Source organism: Bufo gargarizans, chromosome 2 (genome assembly GCF_014858855.1).
Source record: "Bufo gargarizans isolate SCDJY-AF-19 chromosome 2, ASM1485885v1, whole genome shotgun sequence".
NCBI classification, from domain to species: Eukaryota; Metazoa; Chordata; class Amphibia; order Anura; family Bufonidae; genus Bufo; species Bufo gargarizans.
Genome location: NC_058081.1, coordinates 502,350,849 through 502,372,961, shown reverse-complemented (window position 1 = coordinate 502,372,961; position 22,113 = coordinate 502,350,849). Strand labels below are relative to the sequence as shown.

At 46.0% G+C, this 22,113-nt stretch overlaps 1 protein-coding gene across 1 annotated transcript; it reads left to right on the top strand.

Moving 5' to 3' along the window:
- The first annotated feature begins 768 nt into the window (after nucleotides 1–768).
- Nucleotides 769–13,392, top strand: THG1L (tRNA-histidine guanylyltransferase 1 like). Its single transcript, XM_044281252.1, is given in 7 exon segments — nucleotides 769–938; nucleotides 2,577–2,753; nucleotides 5,320–5,489; nucleotides 7,232–7,320; nucleotides 8,618–8,725; nucleotides 13,112–13,151; nucleotides 13,154–13,392. Coding segments are annotated over 7 exon segments (807 nt in total). The 5' UTR covers nucleotides 769–834; the 3' UTR covers nucleotides 13,273–13,392.
- The last annotated feature ends 8,721 nt before the right edge of the window (nucleotides 13,393–22,113 follow it).

Genomic DNA, 22,113 nt, shown 5'->3' with positions numbered 1-22,113 from the left:
GCCGAAACGACGTTTAGCTTAAGGCCGGATCCGGATCAATGCCTTTCAATGGGCATTAATTCCGGATCCGGCCTTGCGGCAAGTCTTCAAGATTTTTGGCCGGAGCAAAAAGCGCAGCATGCTGCGGAATTTTCTCCGGCCAAAAAACGTTCCGTTCCGGAACTGAAGACATCCTGATGCATCCTGAACAGATTTCACTCCATTCAGAATGCATTAGGATAATCCTGATCAGGATTCTTCCGGCATAGAGCCCCGACGACGGAACTCTATGCCGGAAGACAATAACGCAGGTGTGAAAGAGCCCTTAGTAGTTACTGGTTTTTATTTTATTAACACCGAGGGGGCACAGAGAGGACATAACTACTGTGAAGGGGGCACAGAGGGCATACTAGTCCCCAATTTTGCTGAACGAATGCAGACCCATTCCACAATTTGCGGACCAATGTAGTAGATTCCAATGCCATTCCGCATTTCTGTCAGCTGTACAGCAACCTTTCCTATGTCCACCTCCACAACCACTCACTTATTGCCCCATAGCATATAACATGAGAAATACATATACGCACACACATTTATTCAAAGACACCGTGTTTCCTATGTACACAGAATCTTTTTTATCATGTTTCTAGTTTTATTATTTCAATTCTTTGTCTGTGTCACGTGAACACTTCCCGCTACGGTCCTCCCAACCATAGAGTGTAAGGGCGCTCGCGCGGCTCTGTTACCATAGAGACGGCAGCTGAGAGACTACTTCCGCTTCCGGTAATGCTGAAGCGTGGATTTGGTATATTGAAGGGTTCCCTGTTACCGGTTCGTTTACATCTGAGGAGGGAGATGGCAAAGAGCAAGTTTGAGTACGTGAGAGATTTCGAGGTGCAGGACACGTGTCTACAGAACTGCTGGGTGGTGGTGAGAGTGGACGGCAGGAACTTCCACAGGTGAGGTCAGCTGTCAGCAGGACATGTCAGGGGAGACTGCAGCGGTCTGTCACTGGTATCATGGCAGGTTTAATGTGATACAGTTTATGCTTTAGAAGGAACAATATGGGGAAGAATTCTAATAATTATTTATTATTTTGAAGATTTCCTTTCTTATCTTTATCCCAGTAACTTACATGAAAAGTAAAAATATCAAACTATTGACCTGATATTTCTCCATAGTGATGTAACACCCCGAGCGATGATGTCGTGCTATGGTATCGTCCATGTAGCTCGGTCACCATATTGGGGCGCAGGGGATTGAAGAAGAATTTTTGTAATGTGCTTCGGAACAATATTCTGTTTGAACTTGGGTTTTATTATTGGCTCTTAAAGGGGCTGTATCACTTCAGCAAATGACATCATGTAGAGAAGGTTAAAGGGGTTCTGCAATTTGTTTAAACTGATGATCTATCCTCTGGATAGATCATCAGCATCTGACCGGTGGGGGTCAGACACCCGGGACCCCCGCTGATCAGCTGTTTGAGAAGATAGCGGCGCTCCAGTAGCGCCGCGGCCTTCTCACTGTTTACCGCTGGCCCAATGTACGACTAGTATCAATCAACTAGTGTGGGCGGGGCTAAGCTCCATTCAAGTGAACAGAGCTTAGCCCCGCCCAGGACACTGATACTAGTCGTGACGTCACTGGGCCAGCGGTAAACAGTGAGAAGGCCGCGGCGCTGCTGGAGCGCTGCTGCCTTCTCAAACAGCTGATCGGCGGAGGTCCCGGGTGTCGGACCCCCGCCGATCAGATGCTGATGATCATCAGTTTAAACAAAGCACTTACTAATGTATTGTGATTATCCGTGTTCCCTTATTTCTAGGCGGGATTTTGCCATCACATTATACATTGCTCGTTTCCATGATTATGACTACCTTCAATTCAGCAGCGTTGGCCGTGCTTCCACACTATAGGAAAAGGTGTCTACCTTTGTGTGCACCCATGGTCTCTGTCACCAGAGAGGCTGGTGCTTTTTTCTATAGTGTGCAAGCACGGCCACAGCTACTGAATTACATGGTGACTGTAACCAAGGAAACGAGCAGTGTATGATGTAATGGAAAAATGATTCAAGCCAGCAAAGGAAGCAATATGTACAATCACAATACATTAGTAAGTGGTTTGTATTAACTTTCTTTACATGATAAATGCCATTTGCTGAAGGGACAAAACCCCTTTTAACTCTTCCATTCACTGCAGAGGGACTACCTGCACATTATAGGGCAGAGATACCCCATAAGTTTCATTACCTGTAAGAGGATGTTTGCAGTTAGGGCTCCAGTGTGATTCTTGGTAGTGGGGGAAAAAAAAGGGCATTCCCATGTCTTCCGTGCCCCTCATTGTTACTCTAGAAAGGTAAAAATGTGTGGAATCTGCAGCCAAAATATGCTGAGCTCCACATAGGACGAGGACCTCCATGCCTCAGGATTGCCACTTGTGTTGTATATAACTGCATGGATTCGTTCTTCGGATGGAGAAGATGGAGGCTGGGACCCAACGAAGGATCATGATTTTTTTTCCTCCCCAGGGGGCTTATGGTTTTTCCTTCTTTGCATAATACTTCTATTCTTGACATAATCTCCATGCCATTCTTTCTTCAGATTCTCAGAGCAGCACAACTTCGCCAAACCCAATGATCCCCAGGCTCTGCTACTCATGAACCACTGCGCCAAGAATGTGATGGATGAAATTAAAGACATCTGTCTGGCATATGGGCAAAGTGATGAATATAGTTTTATCTTTCACAAGAAATCAAACTGGTACAAGAGGCGGGCAAGGTCAGTGGATTTCTGTTCCACCTGTTATATACTGCTTTTATAATAAAAGCAATAGCTGAAACCCCTACTGTCCAGCAGTTATTTCCATGGGAGGATCTGAGGGCAGAATGACGTGTTAGGGCCCTATCAGACTTCACAATTTTTGGGCTAATAAGATTGGTCTTTATAATCGATCAGCTAATAAATGGGCAAACGCTCGTTTGTCAGCTGATGGGCATCTTTCATCACAATTATCAGCAGTACATCTCCTTGTGTATTCAGAATAGTAGACCTGACTGAGGGGCGAACGACTAGGTCATCAGTATCTTATCGGTCCGACACTCGCAACCCCAGCTGATCAGCTGTTTGAGAAGGCATCGGTGCTCCCAGCTTTCCCTAGGCCAGTATTGTCACTTTCATCGGTCATATGACCTAGGGACAGCTCAGTCCCATTTAAGTGAATGGGGCTGAGCTGCAATACCAAGCATAGCTGCTATGCAATGTACGTCGCTGTGGCACTTAGGGTTGTTGCGGGTATCGAAATTTCGATACCCAATCGATACTTTTGTCCCGGTATCGATACGATACCGGGATTTACGTTTTTTCGATACTGGGCTGCGCTTCTGCGCAGTCTAGTATCTCTGAACATGAGCGCGCTGCTATGGGCGCGCTCATGTTCTCTCAGCAGCACGGGGAGAAGGAAGCTGTCCTCCTCCTCCCTCCCCCCCTGTGCTGCTGCCACCAATGAGAAGAGAGGGGCGGGCGCACTGCGCCACCAATGATAGGACTATTCCCACACAGAGCGGCGCCCAGCGATGTCTCAGCACTCACCATTATTCCTGGGCGCCGCTCCGTTCGCCCGCAGTGCCCCATTACTGTCTCCTCTCCTGCTCCACATGCTGCTGATTACTATCAGAGCGATGGGGAGGAGACATCAGCTTCACTAGTGGGCATTCCTTCTCCCTGCGCTGCGATTGGACAGCGCTTCAGCCAGGAAGAAGGAACGCCCACTAGTGAAGCTGATGTCTCCTCCCCATCGCTCTGATAGTAATCAGCATGTGGAGCAGGAGAGGAGACAGTAATGGGGCACTGCAGGCGAACGGAGCGGCGCCCAGGAATAATGGTGAGTGCTGGGCGCCGCTCTGTGTAGCCTGATACTTAGTCTGGACCCAGGAAAAGTAGTCAGTCAGTCTTTAATACAATACAGGAGGCGGGTGCCGGCAGCAGAATCGCATTACCGGCACCCTGCACCTGACAGGGAGCTGCGATCAGCGGCAGTTAACCCCTCAGGTGCGGAACCTAAGGGGTTAACTGCCGCTGATCTGCCAGTACCTGCCTCCTGTATAAAGCGGTAATTGTCATTGGTGGTGCAGTGTGCCCCCCCCTCAATCCCCCATCCCATTAAAATCATTGGTGGCAGTGGGCACAGGGTCCTCTCCCCCCCCTTAAAAAAAAAAATGTAAAAAAAACCCCCACCAAAATATGAAGTATAAATCACCCCCTTTTCCCAATTTCACATATAAAATATATAAATAAACATATTACATATCGCCATGTCAGAAAAGTCCAAACTATTAAAATATAAAAAAAAATCTAGGTGGGGAATGCCGGAACAGAAAAAATAAATAAAAACTGCGCGATTCTGCATTTTTTTTAAATGCGGAATGCACGTGGCTTTTTTGGTTTATTTTTTTTTGCGTGGTATTGAGTATTGCAATACTTTTTCATGGTATCGAAACCGAATAAAAAATTTGGGATCGCAACAACTCTAGTGGCACTACTGAAAGCATTGCTGCCCTCTCAAACTGCGGATCAGTGGGGGCCTCAGACCCTCACCAATCGGATACGGATGACCTATTCTTTGTCCTACCAGTATGCCATCAGTACGTTAAAGCAGTTATCATGTATCCTCTGTATAAGTGATAAGTGCAAGTTTGCTAAGGGTCTGACTGCTGGGGGTAGTGCTGGTTATATATCAGTGCCATAGACTTTGCATGGGGGGGCATGGCACGTGTGCAACCTCCTCTCTGTTCAAGCTCTGCCTAGCTGAAGTTCCCCACTTCACCAGTTGCTGGGGTCTCCTTCTGTCTAGCATTTGTCACATACTCAGTAGATGGCTAGAGGTTTTCCAATTAGAAACAATTAAGTAGTATATTTAGGGGAGTAATATTTAGGAGATGCTGTATGGTTAACTCCCCTGCATCTTGCATCTTGTTTGCATTTTTTTTTTAGGTATATGCAAAGGGGTATCTCCCGAGGAAGAGAACCAACCCAACCTTTTATTCCAAGGCTTGTTTAAAAAGTCAGATTTCGACTCGTAGGTGGTCACTTCCAGAAGGTGGCACTTGAGATTGTTCTCTTCCTTGGGAGATGCCTCTTTGCGTATTCTTTTCCAATGGAGTATTGCCGATAAGTCTCCATACAGGACTGGTCTCTTTAAGGAGATTCAGCACCCTGCTTAAGCCGCATTTAGATAGGTGTAATTCTTGACTAAACGCACCCCGTTTCACTATGTGTTAATATATTCACTCTGAGTAATTATACTCGGCCCAGATTTGTTACAATTTTTTTTCTTTCCATTTGTAAGCAAGTTTATGACGCACGTGGTTTCACAGTTTGCCTCCAGTTACGTCTTCTATTGGAATGAATTTTTTCCGAAACAGCCGATCCTCTATCCTCCAGGGTTCGATGGAAGAGTAGTGCTGTATCCCAGCGTGCAAAACTTGAAGGATTACCTCAGCTGGAGACAAGCGGACTGTAAGGGTCTATTATAACAAGATTTTGCCTCTTTTTAGTAATATATCACCTTGTGATTGCCGGGGCAGACATGATGACATGTCACAAGATTATATGGGGAAAGTTTTCTAGAAGCTGAGATCCTCATTCATATTCTTGACTCAAAGGTTCATGCCACTTCATAATTCTCTCCAGCTCCTTTAAGGGGTTTTCAGAGACTCCGATATTGATAACCTATCCTCAGGACAGGTTATTAATTTCATATTGGCGGGCATCTGAGATCAAGGACCCCCAGCGATCAGCTGTTTGATGAGGCCGCAGCACTCCAGTGAGCGCCGCGTCATGCTCGAAGCTTACTTAGCACAGCAGCGTCCATTTGATATCAGCTATGCTTGGTATGACGGCTTAGCCCCATTCACTTGACTAGGACTGAGCTGCACCTAGGCCACGTGGCCAATGAGCATGACGCCATGGCCTTCTCAAACAGCAATCAACAGGGGTCCCATGTGTCGTACCCCCTGAGGATAGGTCATCAATATCTGAATTTCGGAAAACCCCTTGTTGAATATATGTGTATTTATAGTGGAGTCAGGATAAACGACAGCTACCTTGTTTCTCCAAAAATAAGACTGGGTCTTGAATTTTTTCCTCCGAAATAAAAAAAAAGAATTAGTGCTTATTTGGTGGTGTAATGTCAGTGGGTGTTACTGGCACTCTCTCTCTTACATTCTCTCTGAGGAAGTTGCACTGTGCCCTATATCTCTATCTCCTCTCTGCACTTGGGAGGCAGGACTGGAGCCACTCTGGCAGTGGGCACCGTTCTCTCTATGGCATCTCCTCTCAGGAGGCAGTAGACGCGTCTCGTGATTGGGTGAGTGGATTCTGCCGTGCCTGCTACTGTCCTGGGCACAGTTAAGGCTACAGTATTCCAATTCTCCTTGTCAGTGACGTCATGCGACATAACCTAGCGCTGGAGGCGCTCACTGTATCTAGGGCTTATATTTGGAGTAGGGCTTATATTTTAAGCCTACTCCAAAAACCCAGCAAGATAGCGCTAGGGCTTATTTCCGGGGTAGGGCTCGTTTTTGGAGAAACAGGGCCATGGTATCTTGAATATAAGGCCAGGTCCACAGAGTGTATTACTGACGAATTATGCATCCATATTTCAGCCCAACCACAAATTTACAGACCTCAACTCACTGAATTATAAGCATGCAGGTTTCTGCACCAAAGTCTACAGAGTTGACCCAAAGACTGGTGTTTTCCTGCTCTGATGTCTATGACTCCTAGTTTATCACTGAAGACCTATAACTTGATTGAGAAGTCTGTCTATGAGAAAACCATATTATACGCCTCTTTTGTTTGTATACCCGACAACAGTGCCACCTGCAGATGCATGTCGCTGAAGTGCGGCATGAGACTTCACAGCCCTACTACTGTAATATAAAAGCACTGCTCGGCGTCCATTAAAGGGGTTGTTCAGAATGAGGTAAACATGACTGCCTTCTTCCAAAAGCTGTACCGCATCTGTCCATAGGTTGTATGTGGTATTGCACATTTCAGTGGAGCCGAGATGTGGACAGGTATGGTGCCGTTTCTGGAAGACAGCAGCTATGTTTTACTTATACTGGACAAGCCCTTTAAATTTGTATTGCATCTGCAGATTGGATGCTGCGCTTGTCACAGAATGGACCCTTGGATAGCCCAGTTTCTCCTCTGCAGTTCAGACTATACACTGTATTGAGATTTTTACATTTCTGCAGGTCACATTAACAACTTGTACAACACAGTGTTTTGGGCCCTGGTACAGAAGGGAGGACTGACCCCAGCACAGGCTCAGGACCGGCTAAAGGTAACACATATCTGTGTGTACAATATTACTTGTGGGAATGGCAGGTTACAGTTCACTCCAGTTCCTTCTCTAGATAGGGAGGGGGAGATCAATCTTAACCTATGTGACCTGTGTGATGTAAAAATGTATAAAGCACTGCATCAGGTTTATCTTGCCATGAACATTACATAAATGTCAGCTGAACATATTCATTTTAATGGGACCGGCCGACCATGTGATGTGTATGGGGGCATCCAGACTGTAGATGTCAGGAGATATAAGGATCTTGGCTTTCCCCCCATCCCGTTAACAACTCTGTATGCTAGCTTTGTTGCCATGGCAACCAAACAATCGCAGTACAGCTTTAAAGGGAACCTGTCACCGGGATTTTGTGTATAGAGCTGAGGACATGGGCTGCTAGATGGCCGCTAGCACATCCGCAATACCCAGTCCCCATAGCTCTGTGTGCTTTTATTGTGTAAAAAAACCGATTTGATACATATGCAAATTAACCTGAGATGAGTCCTGTCCCTGACTCATCTCACATACAGGACTCATCTCAGGTTAATTTGCATATGTATCAAATCGTTTTTTTTACACAATAAAAGCACGCATAGCTATGGGGACTGGGTATTGCGGATGTACTAGCGGCCATCTAGCAGCCCATGTCCTCAGCTCTATACACAAAATCCGGGTGACAGGTTCCCTTTAATGTTATGTAAGAAATGGAAGTGGAGTCCTGATAACTCGCTAGGGGCTAAAAGGCCAGTTTTTGGTCCCGTAGAGAACACAAGAAAGTGGACAGAAAAAAACACGTCAACTCGTTGTCTGGCAACACAGGGGTTAACGTGCGTGCATTATTATTATTTTTTTGCAAAGTGTTAATTGTCTATAATGTGAGGAGGTACTTGGGGTCACTTACTGATGATCTTATAATGTAAGGCACATGGAAGTCTAAGTTGATATGCCATGTGCCTTATGGTAATAGTAACCCCCATCAACTACCTCCTCACATAATGGACAACATGGGGTTAGTGCAAGAGCTACATGATGGAGAAACTTACTAATAAGGTGAGGCACATGGTTTTAACAATTTGGACCTCAATGTGCTTCATATTAATAGTAAATAACCTCATCGTGTACCTCACATTAACCCCATGTTGCCCATTATGAGAGGAGGTACATGATGGGGTTACTATTAATGTGAGGCACATGGTGTAATTCATTTGTCCCTGGGCTGTATGTGGTCCATACAATGATTGCATCTATTATGTTCAGGAGGATACTTTGTGTTCATGATTTTTGATATTCTCTATAGGGTACACTCGCCGGAGATAAAAATGAAATATTGTTTTCAGAGTTCAGCATCAACTACAACAATGAGCCTGTAATGTACCGAAAGGGCTCCATCGTTATATGGAATAAGGTAGGACTGTGGCATGCTGAATAAAATAAAAGTATGGTTCAAGGGGTGGTGCAGCCCAGCTATATTGATGACCTTTCGGGAGCATAGGGCATCAATATCAGATCAGCAGGGGTCTGACTCCCAGCACCTGCTGATCAGCTGTTTGAAGCTGTAGTGGTGCTTGTGCGAGAGCTGCATCTGCTTTAAAATTACACTGCACGTCGTCTCTTGTAGAGGCAGTGGGGATAGGTCCTCAATGTTGTGCTGCACAACCCCTTTAACCATACCTTTGTTTTATTCAGCATGCTTTAATAGTTTTTTTTTTTTTTCACACTGGCATTCGGGGGTCTGTCAAACACTTCTAGACTTTTTTTTATTTTTTATACCAGAATCTCTATGGATCCCTTTAAAGTCAATGGGGTTCATTTGGATCCTTTATGACTTCATTATGTGTAATGAAAAGTTCTGCCTCGTTCTAATGTTCACTGTGCATCAGTTCCTCATGGTTTTCAAGATCTCTGCTGTGAAAAGGAGCACTTATTTAGGTTGATTTTTTTTATTATTTCAATTTTTTTTATTTTTCCAAGTAACCATTCATATAAACAAAATATAGAATACTTCAGTATTAAACCCGATACCCCCTCCCCTAAGTATCCCCTTTGCACAATCAAGAAAAATGGAACCTGGACTTGTATATTTGACAAGTTTTTTTTTTTTTTAGACATTTCATAGAAGTTTCCATTTTTGATGAATCATGACAGAACTCACCAGAGAGAACGAGGCCAAGAGCTGTTCAGACTTGAAATAAATATCACTATTAAAGTGTTTGTCCCCAAATATAAATGTATCCCCTTTCTACAAAATAAGGGATAAGTATCTGATCAGTGGGGGTCCAGCTGATGGGACCCCTACCGATTGAGAATGCAGGACCCAAGTTTCTCAAATAAATGGAGCGCTGGTTAAGCATCTGCACTGCAGGAATTAGCGGAGGTCAGTACTCTGAATGGAGTGCAGAGGTCCAAGCAGTTGGAACCCCACCACTCTGAAACTAATCCTATGGATAGGGGATACCTTTATGTTTTAATAAGTTTTTTTTTTTTTTTTTATTGAAATTTTACAGACATGCTAGACACAGGCGCCTGTAAGCATACAGACTAGTTCGACACACAGATATATGCAAGCATATGATAAAGTGCAAGGCTCTGAGCCTCAAAGACAAGTAAAGAAAAAAGGAGTCCAAAACTAACAAGAAACAAAAAACAGTCTCATTAGGTAGAACTGGTACGGCTAAAAGCCAACATAGAGAAAACAAGTAGCAGAAAGTGCGGTCTATTCCAAGGGGGTCTGCTCAGAGGAAAAAACATCTCCACGGAACAGAGCAGACGGTGTGGGGGATATTACTTGCATGTCCCGTCCCCCAGGAACAGAGCAGAGATCCAGTATTCTTTTCAAGTGGTTTCCCATTCAGGGGCAATCCTATCTAGTCTGAAAGGAACCTCTTTGAGCGGTTGAGGCAGGTTGGAGAGTAGCCCCCAGCTGTGTAGTGAGTGCCGCATCTTGAGGGTTGAGGCAGACATGTTGGTTTACCATCATGAAAGATCAGGAGCTTGACGGGGAAACCCCATCGGTATCTAATATGCTTATCCCTCAGAATCTTGGTAGCTGGGGCAAACTCCCTCCTCTTGGCCAATGTGGCCGCAGATAGGTCAGGAAACACAGAGATACCTTGAAATAGATCAGTTGGAGTGGGATTCTGTTGCAGGGCTTTCAGAAATAGCTCCTTAATTTGGTAGAAGTGGATTCGCGCCACAATATCACGCAGCAGTGAGGGATCCAAACCTTTGGGATTCGGAACCCAATGAATACGGTCAATAGTTAAGTCCATGTCTGACACGGATGGAATAGCCACTTTGAGGAGACCTTTAAGGAGCAGCTCCAGGGACTCTGTTTCCACCGTCTCTGGTACTCCTCGTAAGCGCACATTATTTCAACGGTGGCGATCCTCCATATCTTGTATATTGCTCTTAAGGGCAGCTAAATCCTCAAGCGCTTTGTGAGCGTCGATCAAGGAGTTATGGGAGGAGGCAAACTCCTCCATCTTCCCTTCCACATGTAAAGTGTGCTCTCCCAAGCTCTGGAGTTCGCGCCTAAATTCCCTTAGTAGGCCTATCATGTCTTTGAGAGAGGAGTGTAAGCTTTCCAGCATTGATCACATGGTGCCTTCCGTTAGTTGGTGAGAAGGCGACCCAGTTAGCAGTGGCCCCTCCGTGCCAGGAGAGGTTCTGACCCGGATAGGCCCAGACTTGCAGCAATTGGTTTGGCAAAAAACTTTTTTGCAGCCTGCCTTTTCCTAAGTTTCCCCAACTTGCGGGACACTTCTGCTTGCACTGGACCTACTGGATCTTTGCTTGGATAGCCAATATGAGCCGCTTAGTGAGTGTCCGGTGCGGAGCTAGGAAGTTAAGCAGCCGGCGCCATTAGCGTGCAGGCCACTTGGGGATATGTTTATATCTTCAGACAACACCTATAACAGATCTGCCTGGTTATGTTTCTGTACAGGGACAGGGTCTACAAGACCGAAGATGCTCTGACAACTAGGTCTGGGCGATTTTGCCCAAAAACAGTTATATATTTTTTTACGCCATAGGCTTATTGTTTGTTGGATAAATTGCACTTTTGTGTCTAGTTTTATGCTCCTTTTTTTTCATTTTATTTTTTTACTACTTTTGCCAGTATCACTTCAGGCTTATGCCTCATTCACACGTCAGTGATTTCCATCAGTGATTGTGAGCCAAAATCAGGTGCGGCTCTAAACATAGAACAGATGCAGATCTTTCCCTTATACCTTCTCTGCGCAGGCTTCAATTCTGATTTTGGCTCACAATCACTGATGGAAATCACTGATCAAACACTGATGTGTGACTGAGGTTTCATAGTCACAGGGCAGCGATATGTTGATAGAGGGAAGGGATACTGTCCATCTTGAGAGCGTTGACAGTATTGGCTTAAGTTGGGTTTAGACTGCATGATGTAGTAGCATATTGTTGGGAAGTAAGTGTTCCTTCCCAACAGTTGGCTGCTCGTTTAGTCATTCACAAAAATCGGGCAGTGTAAATCCACCTTTAGATCCACATAACATATGCACAGGGCAAGGCAATGAGTTATGAATCTGGTTGTCTACCATCACTTACAGCCCATACCACAGCATGTCGACAGGGGTGTGCAGCAGATCTTGTTCTTTTGCTGCTGCTTCTTCAGTACAGGTGGCGTCCTACCTGACTGGAATGCAGTACTGATTACCACACATCCAGCCATCACTTGGACCTGTGTCTTAACACATTTATTTGCAGCCATACTGCAGAGCGTTAGACTCCCACAACACAGGTTCTCTGTAGGACTGCTACTAATAAATGTATTAAGACACCAGCGTTCAACAGTGAGACAGTCGTGTGCACAGTGCAGCACATAAAACTCTCTTAGACCTCCTACACACGAACGTGTGCGCCCCGTGGCTGTGCTGTGGACCGCAATGCACGAACACCGACCGTGGGGCAGCCTCAGCGGATCACAGACAAATTCACTTTAATAGGTCAGCGATCTGGCTGTTCCGCAAAAAGATAGGACATGTCCTATCTTTTTGCGGAACTGAAGTACGGGACGAAACCCCACGGAAGTACGTGCCCGTGTATTGTGGGTCCGCAATATGGCAATGGGACACCTACGGTAGTGTGCAGGAGGCCTTATCCTCACCCCCTGTTGGTGGGGGCCAGGCATAATTAAATTTCGAGATTATGGGCAAATCCAGAATTGCTCTCATAAGAAATTTCAGTTGATTAAATTAGGCTACTTTTCACACAGCAGGGTTCATCAAAAAACGTTTCAGTTACCGATAGTACAACAATCCGCATCCGTAATGAACGGATACAGTTGTATTATCTTTAACATACCCAAGACGGATCCGTCATGAACATTATTGAAAGTCAGTGGGGGACGGATCCGTTTTCTATTGTGTCAGAGAAAACGGATCTGTTCTCATTGACTTGCATTGTGGGTCATGACGGATCAGTCTTGCTCCGCATCCCAGGACGGAAAGAAAACCGCAGCATGCTGCGGTCTGCTCTTCGTTATGAGAACGGAATGCATATTGGAGCATTCAGTTCTGTTCAGTCACGTTGTGTCCCCATTGACAATAAATGGGGACAAAATAGAAGCGTTTTTTTTTTTTTCCCCCGGTATTGAGACCCTATGACGGATCTCAATACTGGAAAATAGAAACGCTAGTGTGAAAGTAAACTTAATTTGATGAATGACCCAGTCCTGCAGCCAGCCCTCTGGATTTGTAACAAACAAAATGTTTTGGTGAGTTCTTTTAATTTTGTCCTTTTCATGAACTTTATCACTGTCTAGGTCAATGAGATAAGCAAAAAGGTAATAAAGTTACCACATGAGGCAGAGGAAAGGAAGTGGAGGTGTGCCGGGTGCGGAACCAGCCTGTCATCCTGCACTGTGATGTCATCAGCGACACGTTCTGGGAGGATCATCCAGGTGTTCTTTCTAGTGAAAGTTGATCATTTTAAGATTTACTGGATCCTAACACTATTCTGTGAATGGAGTGTGGACCAAAGATCTGTTCTTAGACTCTGTTTTATTAAATATTTAATAAAGTTAAACATTTTTATTTTGTTAAATACGTTTTTTTCAACCTTGGACCCGTGACTGAATTGTTTTATTCAAAATTCACTTGGTCTACATTTATTTCCATTACTTTATATAGTTTTACATGGGCTTCATGTTTGTATACCTTTACAAATTAAAGCATCTCGTCAGCGGGAGGAAGGAGAAACATTCCCAAGGTCGTCTAACTTCCTCATCTTGCAATCCAACTCCGATAAAACCGTCTCTACCAATTTCTGTTTTCCATACATGGAGATTAGTTTGTCTTCACCAGAACATACACCACAAAGTATTACTCCAGTTTATACTGTGGGGTTAAAAACTGTCAATCCCTGCCCTGGCCGACATTCTGCAGTGTAAATAATGTGTTGCGGCTTTTCTGAAGCATAATGTCGCCATTTATTTCAGTGGGGATGTAATCTGCATCCTACTCCGTGCATAAAAATACACACCTGCCTATTTTCTGGCGGCTAGATATCCAGTGCCTTGAAAAAGTATTGATACCCCTTCAACTTTTTTTCATGTTACACCCACAAATGTAAATGGATTATATTGGGATTTTATGTGATAGACCAATACAACGTAGGAAGTATATGTGAAGTGAAAAGAAAATTATACATAGTTTTCATAATTATTATTTTTTTACATAAAAATGTAAAAAGTTTGGCGTACGTTTGTATTTAGCCCCTCTGTACTTGGATACCCCTAAATAAAATTCAGTGTGACCAATTGCCTTCAGAAGTCACCTAATTAGTGGATAGAGTCTGCCTGTATGTAATTTATGCTCAGTATAACTACAGCTGTTCTGTCAAGGCCTTAGGTTTGTTAGAGAACATTAGTGATCAAACGGCATCATGAAAACCAAGGAACACACCAGACAGGTCAGGAATAGTTGTGACGTGTAAGCAGGATTAGGTTATAAAAAAATAATATCCCAAGCTCTGAACATCTCACGGAGCACTGTTCAATCCATCATGCGAAAATGGAAGGAGTATAGCACAACTACAAACCTACAGAGACATAGCCATCCACCTAAACTGACAGCCAGGTAGGGGGACACAGTAAACGTGGAAGAAGGAGCTGTGGTCAGATAAGATCAAAGTTGAACTTTTTGGCCTAAAAGCAAAAGGCTATGTGTGGCAGAAAACTAACTTCACATCACCCTGAACACAATCCACATTGTGAAACGTGGTGGCAGCGGCATGCTGTGGGGATGCTTTTCTTTGGCAGGGACAGGGAAGCTAGTCAGAGTTGATGGGAAGATGGATGGAACTAAATACAGGGCAATCCTGGAGGAAATCCTGTTAGAGGCTGAAAAAGACTCGAGACTAGGGCAGAGGTTCACCTTCCAGTAGGACAATGACCCTAAACATACAGCCAGGGTTACAGTGGAATGGTTTAGATCTAAGCATATTCATGAGTTAGAATGTTCCAGTCAAAGTCCAGACCTAAATCCCATTGAGAAGCTGTGGCAAGACATGAAAATTGCTGTTCACATCCAATCTGAGCTTGAGCTAAAAACGTCCAGCTGTAATTGCAGTGATAGGTTGTCCTACAAAGAACTTAGGGGTATCAGAGGGCTGAATACAAATGCACCCCACATTTTCCAGATTTTTATTCATAAAAATGTTGAAAACCATGTATCATTTTCTTTTCACTTCACATTTACTTACTTACTACTTTATATTGGTCTAGCACATAAAATCTCAATGAAATACATTTAAGCTTGTGGGTATAACATGTGGAAAAGTTTAAGGGGTATGAATACTTTATCAAGGCACTGTATGCCCCATTGCTGAGACCACTGATTACTTCTAAACAGAAACTTTAAGGGAGTCTGCAAAAGCATCAGTTGGATACCAGACAACACCTGTTCAGAAGACTGGCCATAACACCTGGATATTACCCCGTTTTATTAACCATTTAATGTGAGGGATCTAGGTGTGCTGCAACAAAACTACAACTCCCTGTCATTTTCCAAAAGCTGAAGAATCACAGGTTGAAGACTAACATCTAGCGTGCTCACCTGGGCTCACCAGAAGAAAGTAGCATGCGGTATGCTTTTCAGTTTTAGGCCTCATGCATTGAGTACCGCAATTTGCGGTCCCCATCCCCAATGTCCCATCCATGCTGCAGCCATGATGGATCCAGACCTATTCAACTTGACTGTAATAAAAAATAATAATTAAACAAGTTCTATTTTATTGCGGAGGCACGGACAGAAGCACTGTTTCAAGTGAATGGGTCTGCATCCGTGATACGGGGAGCAATAAGGGCCACAGCTGGCAACGGCCGTGTGCATGAGGCCTTAGAGCACATGCACACAGCTGTTTTAGAAATCTATAGAATCTCAATTGTACAGAACCCAAATACGGCAGCCATAGACATCTATGGGATTATAGTGTACAGTATTTCTAGGAGTCTCAGATTTCATATAAAAGTTTCTTCTGTTACATTCATGCAGAGGTTCCAATGTAGTAATTAGTGCAATGCTTCTAAGGCCTCATGCACACAGCTGTAAGCTGTTTTTACTGTATGCAAAACATGAATACTGGCCATGTGCATTACGCACTTTGCGGATTGCCATTTCCTGCGCTCTGTAAGAACTGCCTATTCTTGTCCGCAAAACGGACAATAGGACATGCTCTAATCTTTGCGGGGCTGCAGAACGGAAATGCGGAAAGCACATGGTGAGCTGTCCACATCTTTTGGAGCCCTGTTGAAATTACTGGGTCCGCATCCAATCCACAATTTTTTTTTTAATCAAAACCACAGTCATGTGCATGAGGCCTAAGGAACAATGTCTGATATGCTCCTTATGGACTCTGGTGGGTGCTGTCTGTTTCCTTGGCCTAGTGGAGATTCAGTTGGCGGGGGCTGGCCTGCCTAAGAGCCAAAGGCATCGGGAAAGTTCAGGTCACAGTGAGGAGGAGAGGATCAGTCTCCCATTTATTATAATAAAGTCTCAATACAATTTTTATTTTATTTCTTAACTTTAAAGGGGTTGTCAGAGTAATTTTTTTGTTCCATGTTCCTAACTAGGCAAATATAACAACTTTACAATTAACTCCCTTTATCTCCAGTGCCTGGTTTCTCAGATTTGACTGAGGGTCACATGACCTGTGATGTCAGCTTCTCTCCCTGCTCTGATAAAGGTCGTTTACAAGACTGTGCTGGCCGGGCTGTCTGCTTTCTCTGAGGATTCTTAACCCCTTCAGCTGCACAGACTGGGTAGCTGCAGGGAGTGAGGAGACAATGCTGGGCACAGGAGCTGACAGACTAGAGACAGCATTGCACAAGAAGGTAGGGGGAAGATCCTGTGTGTATTAGCAGTGTCATTATACAGCTGGGACTTGTAGTTCTACACATTCAAGTTGCTCTTGATTCTCCCAGCACTCAGGGCAGCTCTTGTATCCACTCCCTTAGCAGAGCAGGGAAAGGGGCAGAGATTGTTTTTTTGCATATAAACAAAGGCCAGAAAAGAACCAGGGAAATGAGGAAATATATATATATATATATATTTGCCTGAAACTTGCTTAGCTTAGTTATATATTACTGCCTATCAGATTTTCTGTGCTATATATTTTTATTTCATAACTCGGACAACCCCTATATGTATAGCGGAAGTTGCATCTCTAAACCAGGGCCGATGCAAGGATTTTTGCCGCCCCCTCATGTCACTCACTCACTGACAGACACACACGCACGCACGCACACTGACAGACACGCACTCACTCACTGACAGACAGACAGACATACACCTACCCACTGAAACAAACACACGGAAACTCACTGACAGACACTCACTCACTGGCAGACAAATACACACATACTCACTGAAACACACAGACACTTACTGACCGACAGACATCCACACTCACTGGCATACACTCAATTACAGACACACAGGGGCGGACTGACCAGTCTGGCACTTCGGACATGGTCCGAGGGCCCGCCGCAGAATAACATAACACCGGGCCCCGCTCACTGTAATACTAATATTCATATGTGAACAACTTGAAATCCTCTGCGATCCTCTCCCTCTCTGTACTCACAAACTCAGTAGCAGGCCGGGCGGCAGCGCAACTCACTGACGTCACGCGCCTGCTCCTCCTACTTCATTCATAAAGTGGGAGGACCAGGCGCGTGACGTCAGTGAGTTGCGCTGCCGCCCGGCCTGCTACTGAGTTTGTGAGTACAGAGAGGGAGAGGATCGCAGAGGATTTTAAGTTGTTCACATAGGAATATTAGTATTACAGTGAGCGGGGCCCGGTGTAATAGAATACAGTGAGTGCACCGGGCCCCGCTGCCATTACAACACCAGATGCCGGCCCCCAGACCCTGTATTGGGGATCATTCACTCACAGGGACAATGTTATGGGGGGATCTGTGGATGACACATATATAGCATAAGGTTCTATATATGTGTCACCCACAGATCCCCCCCCCCCCACAACAGTGTCATCCACAGATCCCCACAACAGTGCCATCCACAGATCCCCCCATAACAGTGCCATCCACAGATCCCCCCATAACAGTGCCATCCACAGATCCACCCATAACAGTGCCATCCACAGATCCCCCCATAACAGTGCCATCCACAGATCCCCTCCATAAGTGCCATCCACAGAGCCCCCTATAAGTGCCATCCACAGAGCCCCCATAACAGTGCCACCCACAGACCCCCCCCATAACAGTGCCATCCACAGATCCCCCCCATAACAGTGCCATCCACAGATCCCCCCCATAACAGTGCCATCCACAGAGCCCCCATAACACCCTTTGGTTCAAAATATTTTTTAATTTAGCTATTCCCCACCTCTCTTGTAATGGTTCCGCTACTTGTGGGCGCGCGGGAATGAGTTCAGTCACTTCGGTGGGCAATACCGTCCTGCAGCGCATGATCCCGCAAGACCTGCCGCTGTAGGTCACGGGTCTCGTGGGATCACGCACCACAGGATGGGATTGCGCACCGAAGTGACTGAACTCATGCCCATGTAGCCCGCAAGTAGAGGATCAGTGGAACAAGTACAAGGTGGGTGGGGGGATGATCTGTAGGGTTGCCCAGACGGCTAGGCCCTTCACAGTAGTTATTAACCCCTTTCAGCAGTCCCCCATTCACTGAAGGGGAGACTGCTGAAAGGGATTAATAACTACTGTGAAGGGCCTCCCCCCCTTTCACAGTAGTTATGCCCAGATATGTGCCCCCTTCACAGTAGTTATGCCCAGATATGTGCCCCCTTCACAGTAGTTATGCCCACACTGCTTCTAACAGAGGCTCACTAATGGACGCTGAGATTAGATCACCCCATACAAAAGCATTAAATCAATGCTTTCCTATGGGGAAAAATTTGACCCTGGAGGTCATCATGCAGGGTGTGAGGACGTCCAGCGTCAGATACCGGACCAAAGGTCTGTTTTACTCCAGGAAGCCCTCAGGTGGCTGCCGGCCACTAGACGCTGACTTATTGCTGGAACGTAAACAATGCAGTTTCTCTAGAACATTGCAGCTCGATTTGCAAAAGGGACACTGTACCCAGACCACGTCAATGAGCTGAAGTGGTCTGGGTGCCTTTTGTGTCACTTTAACTTTGAAATCTTATTAAATATTGTGTAGGGTGTGGCTGGAGGTGGGGCATGGAGGCGGGACAAGGGTGGGGCTTGCAGCAGAACATGGGTGGGGCCTGTAAGGGGGACCTTGATTTATTTTGCCCGGGGGCCCTGAGGGTTCTCAGTCCGCCCCTGCAGACACACATACATTTACTGATAGAAAGACAGACAGACATACATACATACATACACTCACATAAATACACAGGCAGACACTCACTCAGTCAAACACTTAAACACTCACCTCCCTGGGGTCCAGTGTGGTGCAGCTCCTCAGTCCTCTAGCGCGCCGTTTAGTATGCAGGGGCCGAAATGACGTCATATTCCGGCAACGCAGACGGCGCACAAGAGAGATGTGGGGAGCTGCTAGAACAGCTTCCCTTGCTCCCTGCCTTCTCTCCTCCGGTAATTTACTGGCAGAGCAGGCACCTGCCATCAGGGTAAGCAGATGCCCGCTCTGACATATACAACGCAGGATCGTGGTCCGGAGGCGGCAGTCCCAGGCACAGTCACGCATATATGCGTCATCTCGCGAGACGCGAGATGGCGCACTTAGCCGGCCTGCACATGCGCATCGCGGACTGGCAAAAGTTAGAGGGGGGTCACGTCATCAGCTTGCCAGTCAATGATCGTGGCTGGTAAGCTGATGATTTTTTAAAAAACTAATCAGAAGCCAGTTAACACATTATATTTATAAATATAAGGTGTTAAATGGCTTCTCTGCTCCTCTGCTGGTCCTTTTCGTCGGTTGGTCTCAGTAGAGGAGCACAGTTCACAGTGAGTACACACCAACAGCACACTTAGCCCCAGATCAACCCCCATCACCCGAATTAACCCCTTGATCGCCCCTGTCAATCACCTAGTGAAAGGAAAAAAGTGATCAGTGTAAACTGTCACTTTTTTTTTCACTAGTATTGACTGTTAGGTTTTAGGATAGTTTAGGCCCCTTGGTTAGGTAGTTTAGCGATCAGTTAGCGCCCAGCCCACCGCACCGCAGTCACTGATTCGCTGATTAGCGTATCACTAATCAGCATTTGTACTTTTATAGTATCTGTAAGTGATCAAAACTGATCACAGTCAGATCTATAATAGTATTAGTGTCACCTTAGCTCACCCTCCTCCCAAAACGCAGTGTTTGCCCGATCAGGCCTGATCGGTCGCCCACACGTGCGTTCACCCACGCCTGCCCCGCCGCAGTGACAAAAAATTTATTTATTTTTGATCACTGCACAATCACTTTCCAAGCGCTGCGGTGATAAAAAAAAAATCAGTTTTGATATTTTTTATCAACCGCAGCGGACTCCGGTCCTTCGCTAGCCTCCCATTTGTAAGACAGGCTTGCTTTTTTTCTTTGGTAGTCTCAGGGAATACCCCTAAATTTAGTAGTCCAAATGTCAAACAAGGGGTATTCTTCATCTGACGAATCTAGCGGGTCAGAATATGAACCTGTAGAAAGCAGTGGCAGTCTGACTCAAAGTTCGGACGAGGAGGTTGAGGTCCCACAGGTTGCGCAGGATCCGCTTCAAGGGCAGCAGAGTGGGGCTGGCTCTGTCGGATTACGTGGTGAGGCATACACCAGCAGCGCAGCCCTCCCTTGACCTAGTACCAGCACTGCCGTACAACATGGTGAAGTGGCGAGCACCAGAAGGGCAGTTGAAGCTGGTACGGTGGCACGTGCAATAGTTACCCCGTCGCAGCCACCGCACAGACAGGCCCGTAGACCCCCTAGAGTCCCTGAGGTGCTGGCAAACCCTGATTGGCAGTCCCAAACTTCAGCCGTACCATTAGTTCCCCCTTTCACCGCCCAGTCTGGAGTTCAGGTTGAGACAGCTCAGGCTAGTTTCACACTAGCGTTCGGCTGTCCGCTCGTGAGCTCCGTTTGAAGGGGCTCACAAGCGGACCCGAACGCTTCCGTCCAGCCCTGATGCAGTCTGAATGGATGCGGATCCGCTCAGACTGCATCAGTCTGGCGGCGTTCGGCCTCCGCTCCGCTCAGCAGGCGGACACCTGAACGCTGCTTGTCCGCCTGGCCGTGCGGAGGCGTGCGGATCCGTCCAGACTTACAATGTAAGTCAATGGGGACGGATCCGTTTGAAGATGCCACAATATGGCTCAATCTTCAAACAGATCCGTCCCCCATTGACTTTCAATGTAAAAGTCTGGACGGATCCGCTCAGGCTAATTTCACACTTAGCTTTTTTTTGCCAATATAATGCAGACGGATCCGTTCTGAACGGAGCCACCGTCTGCATTAATATGATCGGATCCGTTCAGAACGGATCCGATCGAACGCTAGTGTGAAAGTAGCCTCAGATCGGTTCGGCCCTGGGATTTTTTGAGCTGTTCTTGACTGCAGAGCTCTTTGACTTAGTCATGGCAGAAACAAACTGGTATGCCACTCAATTTATATCCGCCAACCTGGGAAGCTTTTATGCCCAGCCTTTCCGGTGGAAACCAGTCCTAGTTTCCGAATACATTTTTTTTCTGGGCCTTCTCCTCAACATGGGTCTAACCAAAAAGCATGAATTGCGGTCATATTGGTCCACGAACCCAATTCATCACATGCCCATGTTCTCTGCTGCCATGTCCAGGGCACGATTTAAGGCCATCCTGCGTTTCCTGCACTTTAGTGACATTAGCACCTCTCGTCCCAGAGGCCACCCAGCTTTTGACCGGCTCCACAAAATTCGGCCCCTCATAGACCACTTCAACCAGAAATTTGCAGATTTGTATACCCCTGAGCAAAACATCTGCGTAAACGAGTCCCTTATACATTTTACCGGGCACCTTGGCTTCAAACAATACATCCCAAGCAAGCGCGCCCGGTATGGGGTCAAATTGTATAAGCTCTGTGAAAGGGCCACAGGCTATAGCCACAAATTTCGGATCTATGAGGGTAAAGATCAGACCCTGGAGCCGGTCGGTTGTCCTGACTACCTGGGGAGCAGTGGGAAGACAGTCTGGGACTTGGTGTCACCCTTATTTGGCAAGGGGTACCATCTTTATGTGGCCAATTTCTACACAAGTGTGCCCCTCTTCAGGCATTTGTTCCTAGAACAGATTGGCTGCTGTGGCACCGCGCAACCTAGTCGCGCGGGCTTCCCCCAGCGGCTCGTTACCACCGG